This window comes from Clinocottus analis, unplaced genomic scaffold (genome assembly GCF_023055335.1).
Source record: "Clinocottus analis isolate CAN_PGR_092001 unplaced genomic scaffold, fCliAna1.0.p SCAF_4, whole genome shotgun sequence".
NCBI classification, from domain to species: Eukaryota; Metazoa; Chordata; class Actinopteri; order Perciformes; family Cottidae; genus Clinocottus; species Clinocottus analis.
In genome coordinates this window covers 14,933,781-14,942,651 of record NW_027176153.1, presented here as the reverse complement: position 1 = coordinate 14,942,651, position 8,871 = coordinate 14,933,781, and the positions used below count along the sequence as shown (strand labels likewise).

Sequence of the window (8,871 nt, the reverse complement as noted above, 5' to 3'; positions counted from 1 at the left end):
CTGTTTTGATACTCTTAAAGTGACAATATAAAAAAAAATGTAAATTCATCAAATGTCAACGTGCAAACAAGGTGAAGGTCAGTCAAGGTGATAAACCTACAGATTTATTAGCTGGATGTAAAGCTCTGCAGCTGCAGATGTTTTCTGCAAAAAATAACTTGTCCTGTCCACAACCTCCTCAGCACAAGCAGACACAGTTTGCCACCAGCTGGTCAACAAAATGGAACAATTAGCAGCTTAAGGGCCAGATATAGTATTTTATTTCATTTTACTTATTCAGTAGATTCTTGAATCCAAAAACAGAACTGAGTGTTAAGTAGCCGGATGTGTGAATATGCAACTGTTTGATAACACAGTTGGCATTTCAAGTTAAAAGGTCTCCAAATAAAATGTAAAAAAAATGTGCATAAGAATTAAATACTAAATATATTTGGTTTGCTTTTCATGTCTGAGTTAATCAAAGTTATATTTGGACATACAAAGTATTGTGGAGTGTATCAGTGACATTTTGAAATGCATAACCAAGTTGAAACAAGTAGAATACTGCAACAGCTTCATGAGCCGCAGGACACAATGTATTCTGTGGCTCAACATTGCCATCTGCTGGAGAGAAATATGTATGACTCTTGAAGAGGACAACACCTCCTATGAGTGCCTTGCAATAATGTTGAATAAGCACATTATTGCCACGTATTATGTTCATTCATACCTTGAACTACTAGTTTTACTGAAAATCAAGTATTGGAATTATTGTATCTCCCTCAGCTGTGACTGTGCAGCGGCCTCACGCTGCGTTTACGCTGCACTCTAGTGTTTATGTTGCCCTCCAGTGTTTAAACGTTTCACGTTCAGGTCTCAGTGCTTTTGGAAAAACTCGACTGCAAATAGCACAGATGTTGTTTACTAGTTAAACTGAAACACAGAAACATCGCACAGAACATCCAACAGACAGAACACTTCAGTCATCTAGACAATTATCTAACAGGAACAAATGCCCTTCATAAAATATAAAACTGATACTGGCACAAAATACAATCCCTCAAACAATTATATCATTTTGTCAAGGTGTTTTTTTTTGGTCGTTTCATATTTCACATGGATGCTTTTAAAAGTTAAAGATCAAAGTGTCAGCCAAATTAATCTAGAATCAAGAACTAAAACAACTGCTATTCACTGAAATCCTTTTCCATGCCCATTCAATGGAAAGATCAATAAAACTCCAGACCCATAAAGCAATTATAGTGCAAATACGTAAAGCAAACATGTAGCAGCATATCAAACACGTCACAATTTCCATGACGGACTGAGGTCTTGCACTGGCTTGTATCAGGTGTTCAAGGAAGAATGTTTCACTTTAAGCGTGACGTAATCAGAGACATCCAGAATCAGACGGGGCGGTGTAATTCATGTTCTTCTCACTGGCTGCCGCCTCCATCTTGACGTATTTACGCAGGTATCGGATGGCTGACAGAGCACTTACGTTCGCCAGCAGAACTGTGTGAGAGTTGATATTAAAAGTGAGTCGTCACGCAACATTAAATTCATCTATTCACATAAAGTTTTTTTTTTTTTTAGGTTGATTTTATCTCATTGGTTTTTTAAAAAAAAATAAGCAAACTGCTTTATTTCAGTTGTTAAACAAAATCACTTGAATAAGAGAAAACCTGCAAATGTATCTTTTTAAAAGTACATTAATACTGCATACACATACCAGCCTTCCAGGTGTCTCCAACTTGTGGGTTTGCAGTCTTCAGTACCCACGAAGCAAATGCAATACAAACCAGACACATGTCTGACTGTCTGAGAGGCAGAAGGGGGGCATCCAACCCTTCAAAGAAAGTGACAGAGTATCATAGAAAACATAAAATGACAATATCCATCCACGGAGAGGTCCAGTGAGAGATCAAGGGTTTTGTGATTGGCACTAACACACCAACAGCTGAGCACAGGTATTGTGTTGGTGCTTTCTGTTCAGTCACACTGTGACCTGGTCAATTCTCAGCTCCTGCACAGATTACTGTTATGCAAGCCTACAAGGCTGCTTGATGCTCCTGATATTTAAAATGATGACTTGAGTGGCCCTGAAGATAATCCTTACTGGAAACTGCTGAACGTCAGGTGATATATTAGTAGCTTGTCAGGTAATTAAGTCTTAATTACAGCACAGGGAACGTTTAAGAGGAAGGACTTACACATACAAAATGTATTAAACACATTTTAATTTTCCTTCACAGTCAAACAAACTAAGCTCCCACTAGCACTCGAGTGGGAGCTTAGAGAGGACACTCATTAAGTGAAGTCAAGTTATCACGTACAACCTCTCCCCGAGGTGTTCACCAGCCTGTTGTCCAGTCAGTGCCCTTTGACAGCTGAGTCCGTCCTGACAGATGATGCCCGGACTGTAACAGCTGACTGAGCGGACGACAAATCCTACACTACAACTGTCCATGTGTGAGGAAATCACAAAGAGCTTAACTGAGAGGTTGAGCGGATGACTATTAATACGCACTATTGTTTAAATTCAGCAGTGACATATGTACAGCTTTTGCTTTTAAAGATTTTAAAAGTATATGTATATACAACTAAAGAGTAAGAGCTATTTTTGTCAAGCTTTGTGATTGACCGACAGCCTCCCAGGTTTCTGTTTGACTGGTTCATCGAGAATAATCCAAGATTTGTTAAACACTATTCACTACTTTTATGCCAAAAACGTCAACCTGATATAAGAGGTGTGCCTCTAAATCGACATCACTTCTTGACGATTTAAAAATTCCTAATTTGTAGTTAATAATTATACTTTGAGGTAGTCTGAACATATTTTACAGGCTCATTGAATTCTGATATTTAATGACGTAATATTGTGTTCATTGTGTGAAACTGGACTTACTTGGATTGGAAACAGCCGTCTGTATGTCCTCGTATAGGAAAGGCTGCCGGCTCAAAAGTGGATAAGGAAACATCCCGTCTTGATTCCCCAAAACATTTAGAGGAGGAACTGTCCTTCCAAAGGATCTGCCGCTTTGCCTCAGAGGTACACGAGACAAAGGGTTTGAGAGCGTCTGCTTCTGGACTGTAGACCCAGTTAAACTAATATTCCTGAATGAGAGTGTTGTTTTCCAAAAGAAATTCTGTCTGAGGTCGCGATCTGTGAAGAAATGATCATATATGTCTGTGGAAATCTGAGATGCGCTTGATGTGCGGTTAAACCTGGTCACCACCCTCACAGGACCGGCCCGGTCTTCTTCATCAGAGTCCACTGAAGACTCTTCAGACGAAGAGGATGCCAAGAAGTGATCGTAAGTCTCAGGGTACTGTAGACTTCTGTTAGCGGAGCGAGAATAAGAAAAGATAGGAACCAGCTCGTCTTTGGTTCGATCTTCTGCAGGGCTGAAAGGGTAGAAGAAGCTTTCTGTATCAAAGTCTGAGAAGAAATGGTCATAAGTTTCAGATACAGAATTTCCATCAGTGTAGCAAGCGGTAATGTTATCTGTGGCCGATTGGCTGGGAACTGATTGCTTTCCACTGAAGAGATACTGAAATATATCCGAGAGAGATATCTTATAGCTGTCTGTTGATATAGAAGCTAAAGAGTCCATGTCTTTGTCTTGCTTCAGCAAGTGTCCAACATTTTGTAATCCTCCTTCGTCTAAGGTTTGTAAAGTTTGGACTTTCCGTGTGCATCTCAAAGACTTGGATCCCAGGGCAGGTAGATCATGCACGCTTTCATTCTTAGAAATCTTTCTGAGGCACGCTTGAGCCCCTTCAGAGGAAGCTGGTTGAGAAAGGTCCCCAGCAGATGTCGACATGATATTCTCAGGTTCAATATCAGCCTTTTGACTCTCCCACATGACACCGCTTGAAGAGGAAGAATTGGCTGCTGGAACAGAACCTGAACTTGTTTCTAGAGAGTGAGGATCGCTCGATGTGACTTCATTGGTTTGTTCAGGCTTAGACTCATCTAGTTGAGCAAAAAAGCTTGAATCCGCCAAAGCAAACATGCTGGTCTCCTCACTTTCCTGTAAAGTTGGGAGGGAGCCGGATGAAGCAGCTTTGCTGATCATTCGCAAACCCAGAATATCGTTTATTGTCAGCTTCTCCATCTCTGTCCAAAAAGAAGACATAGCGAACACTGAATGCTTCGAATGTGGTACCTGCTGAGGTTCAGATTCTGCTTCAAATGATGTGATGATGTTTTCTACTTTGACCACTGAATCATATTTTGAATCTGTTGTGTCGTTTGATACCGACTGGCTTTTATATTCAGATGTGCCATCTCCTTCCTGTGGATTTCTCAGCATTAGTGATGACGCTTCTCCTCGATCTCCATGGTCGTTTTGAGATAAACTAGAACGTCCTGACATGTCTGTGATATTTTCATTTGAGATTAGCGTGACAGATTTTGTGTCCAGAGTGCAGCAGGATGATACTGGTGTAATATCTGAAATACTTGTTAGTAAGTTTTCAGACACTTTGGTTTCTCTCTGAGGTTTGACTGGGATTTCACCAGACAGAACAGGATTTCCACTTTGAAAAGCCAACATTTGTGATGCTGCCAATTCAGTTCCGTCAGCTGTTGTGTTTATTTCTGACAAAACATGAAGTGTGGATAATGTGTGAGGCGCCAGTGGAGGTTCTGTTTGCTGTGCTGTAGTATCAAAGCTGGAGGCCAGAAAGTGTTCATCAGGCAATGCGCTGCTAGTATCTGATGTTGATTTCGCACAGCCCACTCCACTGGAAATCTTCAAGAACGGACAGGCTCTAGGTTTGAATTCCTTGGGTTTTGTGACATCAGAACTGCTTTCAGAGAAAGGAAAGTGAGTCCTTTCCAGAGCAGATCTATATTCGTCTGCGTCTTGACAGTCAAATCCCAACTGTTGTTGGGGCTCAGCTTCTCTTTGACACAGTATGCGCTCGTCTCTGCCAGCATTTCCAGCCTCCGCAGCCAGGACCGACTTAGCAACAGATAGTTTGTCATTTTGGCTGACTTCCACTGCGAGACCATTTGACTCTGCGCATGATAAAATACTTATTGATTTGACCTTTGCTGTGCAAGACTCGTGATTTTGTTTCTCTTCACAACAATTGATAGAATGATTCATTGTGTCAGACTTCTGGAGACTCCCTGCGTAAGTGTCCTTTCTTCGACATTGTGCCGTTTCTGTGGACAGGCATGATTTCCCAGTTACGGCGTCAGGAATTGAAACTGGCCACCGAGTTGATTCTTCTTGATGTAATCTGCTACTCGGCTGCAAATTTGTTGCCACATTACCGCTGTTGTTTAGCGCTGACATTGCTCTGTCATCAGCTTGGCTCAGGGGGTTTACTGACTTATCAATAGTTTCATTATTTGCAGCCGGGTCTGTTGCTTGACATCGTCCCTTTCTTACTATGCTCTCTTGTAAATATTGGTCTTGATTGTAGTCCTTAACAGATACATTCACTGGGAGATTGCTGGTGGCTGAATAACTATTTAAAGATGTAATAAAAATGTGTTGTTGTTCGTTTAAATAAGATAAATTCATATCCTCAGATAAACACAGACCTGTTCCTCCTCTCCATGCATACTGCTCTTCCTCTGAATCACTCTGCATGACTAAAACCTGCCTGTCATATCCATGTACACTGTCGGGTGGATCAACACTGGGTCTTCTCTTTTTCCTTCTCTTTCGCTTGATAGAGGCAGATGGAGACGATTGTTGGCTTGCGGTTTTGTTGGTGCGCGTTGCGTCTGACTGTGAAACATTAGCATTTGGGTCTCCTTTCCTTTTAACCTGCGTGCTACACGTTTTAGTGGAAATCAACTGACTCTTCAACAAATCTTCCTGATTAACATCATTTAGAGGTGTGCACATTTCCACTGTTGTCACCCTGCCAGTGTGAGGGCCTGTTTCTGGACAGACAACGCCCTCCAGGGAGTCATGAGACTGATTCAGCTGTGTTGCTTCATTTACTCTGGTTTCTGTACAGGCCTCATCTCTGGTGAATAACCTCGTTTCAGGGTTTGCTGATTTGTTAGCCTGGAGCCTGAAGTTACTGGCTGCAGGATCAGGGGAAATCTTGGAGCCAAGTACGTCTTTTTTCATTGAGTTTATGTTGCTGATGGTGTCAACAGGCTCTGTGGTCTCTTTGCCAACTGCCGTTTCACCGCTGGCTGACAGAGAGTTTAACTTGGGGATGTTTTTTTGCCAAGAACTGTGGTTGGCTTGTTTCCCATCACCAAACCGCTCCTCCTCTTGTATTGCCGCCCTGTTTTTTCCGTCCCTGGCTTGGCTTGGCTCAGTAAGTCTTTCAGCCTCTGTTAGATTTTTCAGTCTTTCAAAGAATATATTGACAGACTGCAGGTGTATATCCTCCTCGCTGCCGGAGAGCACGCTCTCCATTCCACCGACAGCGTGTCTGCTGAGGTAATGCTCCACAGGAGAGCCCTCACGGTCTGGGGGTCCATCGATGGGGCGGTCAGCCTCTAGATGGCCTGCTGTTCGGTTGACTTTCTGGAGCCTCTTAGCAAGAATGGACGCCGTCTCATCCATGTCACTCATCCCTGAGTCATCAACACCTGCTAATGAGGGAGAAAGCAGGTTACACTCTTCGCACTCTGCAAAGAAGCATTCCCAGTCCCGGTCGCAGATCTCAACACTGTATTCAAAGTCCTCCATTTTGACTTTGCAATATAACCTGCAAAAAAATAAAGTCAATCAACCAAAACAGCTATATTTCAAAAGTAATCACTTGTAAACATCACTTGTTTCATGTTTTTTAAGGTATAACATTATTGATATGTTCAAAATAAACAATAAAGCATGTTGCAAGCAAAAATAAAAAAAAACTATCTGTCACAAGATAACTAATAAAGCCATTTATAGAATTAAAAAATAAGCATCCGGATTTCAATTTTAAGCAGGTATTGCAGCAAAATATAAGATATTCTAATATTCAAATAATATAACTGAAATTCAACAAATCTTGATATAATTTTTAGCAAAATGGTCTGATGATATAATTACTTAAGGTCACAGTGAAAACCAGCCAGTAAACTGAAACTATAATCGGTTATCGGTTAAGTACTTTGAACTATGGAAACAAAAGTACTTCTTTCTCTTAATTCTTGCTGTCTGCACTTGTTCATCCATTCAGGTTTCCTACCTCCTCTGCTTGAGCTGTGACCCTGGTCCACAGGAGGTGAAGGTCTAGGAAGTCTGGAGCCTCAGCAGCACCATGTTGTGTGTCCTCTGGTGTGCCCCATGTGATTTGATAAATATAGAGCGACGCTTCTGATCACGTAATAGACGCAATGTTCTTACAGCAGCGTTCTCCCACAGAGGCATAAAGTTTCAGAACTTTAAATAGACTTTCCACGAGCAAACTGCTGACCTGGGTTCACAGTATCTCAGATGGTACTATTGTTTGAGTTGGTGCTTTTTTGCTGTAATGTAGTTGATCTAGAATGATTCAGCAGATGTAGATTTATTAATTCGATGTCTGCTGATTCAATCCACGGGCTGTCCCTGTCATCAGACGCGAGGAGGTCATGTGAAGTGTGGATCAGTCAGCTGATACCTCATTGCTGTGACGTCAGAGGGCGATAGTGGATCTGAATGTCTCCAGACACTGCAGGAGACCAGAACGATCGGGGGATGAGACTGGAGCTACATCACACCAACTCATGTGACCCACCTACACCAAAATGATAGAAATACAGACAAAAGAACCATTGAAAAGAGTTCATATATATATACATATTCACTTAATTTGAGAGAAAATTGGATGTGTCTCTACGTTCCAAAAAACAAATTAATTACATTCCACGGAAGTTCCCCTTCAGTCAAAAAAGTAATACTTTGATATTTGAGCTTCACTGTGCAGAGATTGACCATCAAAGACTGTTTTCAATACATCTGCTGAAAAGGATTTATATGTGCTCATCTCAAATTTCAAACATGTTTAAGAGTTTAACACATGAACATTGAAGCCTCGAGTTCACTGAAAATGGATCTCTGGGAAAGAGGAGATGTCTTATAGCGCTTACATTTAAAAAATAAAATAAAAAATTGCATATTTATAGATTTTTAAAGTCGTTAAGGCTTATGAATAGTAAACCATCTGGTCTGCAGCTGTAAATATTGGTCTGTCACTGAATTGTTATCCACTACAATGAGACACTATGTTTGGGAGTGTAAATGTTGAGAAGTAAAAATGGATGCAGCTTTTTTCCAGAAGGTAAGTGGTCCATTTGGGAAGTATTTGCATTCCCATTAAAAGAAAAGTTATATAAAAAAAGTTAGAAGCTATGCCAGAGGATATACAAGCCCTCAAATTACATTTTTCACAACCTACTAATCCAAACGTTTCCTTGTAAATGCATTATTGCTGATCTTTACAGCATTAATGGATGATTTATGAGCCAAGCTATTTGTTAACCCTCGAAACCCTTTCTAAAATATGCCCTATCAGACGGCAGCAACCCAAAGTCTAATGTAGAACAGAATATGTTAAGCTCAAAGGTCCACCAAGTTGCTTTTAGGAGTATGAACTCCATACTTCACTATTATTTTTTTTTACTATGCATTCCTAAAGGTTTTCACTTCTTGTCTTGCTATATTTGTGGTATTTTCCTCCTGTGTCTGATTTCTTTGCAGTTGATATGTGGAACTTCAGTCAATTTATCTTCCTGATATGTATCCTACATTTACTTGATCACAATATAACTTTAAATGTAACAAATGAACATTCTGGCGAGCATTGGGAGACACTTGGGTGGCTGCAATAATGGCACAGATGCCAGGCTAAAGTAAAAAGCCTAATTTCTGCTTGGATGTGAAATCTACCAGTAGGGAGGATGGCTTATCTGAGGAGGTCTTGAGCCTTTGTTTA

The 8,871-nt window shown here is 40.8% G+C and overlaps 1 protein-coding gene across 2 annotated transcripts; it reads right to left on the bottom strand.

The window, feature by feature from the left end:
• Window positions 1–8: 8 nt before the first annotated feature.
• On the bottom strand, window positions 9–7,223 carry perm1a (PPARGC1 and ESRR induced regulator, muscle 1a). 2 transcript variants are annotated; one of them, XM_068597970.1, is made up of 4 exons: window positions 7,144–7,223; window positions 2,888–6,559; window positions 1,712–1,828; window positions 9–1,494 (listed from the first exon to the last, which is right to left on the bottom strand). In XM_068597970.1, exons 2-4 carry the CDS (start codon window positions 6,537–6,539, stop codon window positions 1,370–1,372), a joined length of 3,894 nt encoding a protein of 1,297 aa, XP_068454071.1. In that variant the 5' UTR covers window positions 6,540–6,559; window positions 7,144–7,223; the 3' UTR covers window positions 9–1,369. The 2 variants fall into 2 exon arrangements, with proteins under 2 accessions (XP_068454071.1, XP_068454070.1); XM_068597969.1 differs by lacking the exon at window positions 7,144–7,223 and having other exon boundaries at window positions 2,888–6,669.
• Between the last annotated feature and the right edge of the window lie 1,648 nt (window positions 7,224–8,871).

What these genes read in the sequence shown, in the direction of transcription:
- perm1a (XM_068597969.1), bottom strand. Translation starts at nt 6,656, where the DNA reads ATGGAGGACTTTGAATACAGTGTTGAGATCTGCGACCGGGACTGGGAA. An exon ending in GACGGCTGTTTCCAATCCAA is followed by an intron (nt 1,829 to 2,887) that starts GTAAGTCCAGTT and finishes CTTTCTTTGAAG; the next exon opens with GGTTGGATGCCCCCCTTCTG. An exon ending in TGGAGACACCTGGAAGGCTG is followed by an intron (nt 1,495 to 1,711) that starts GTATGTGTATGC and finishes ACTCTCACACAG; the next exon opens with TTCTGCTGGCGAACGTAAGT.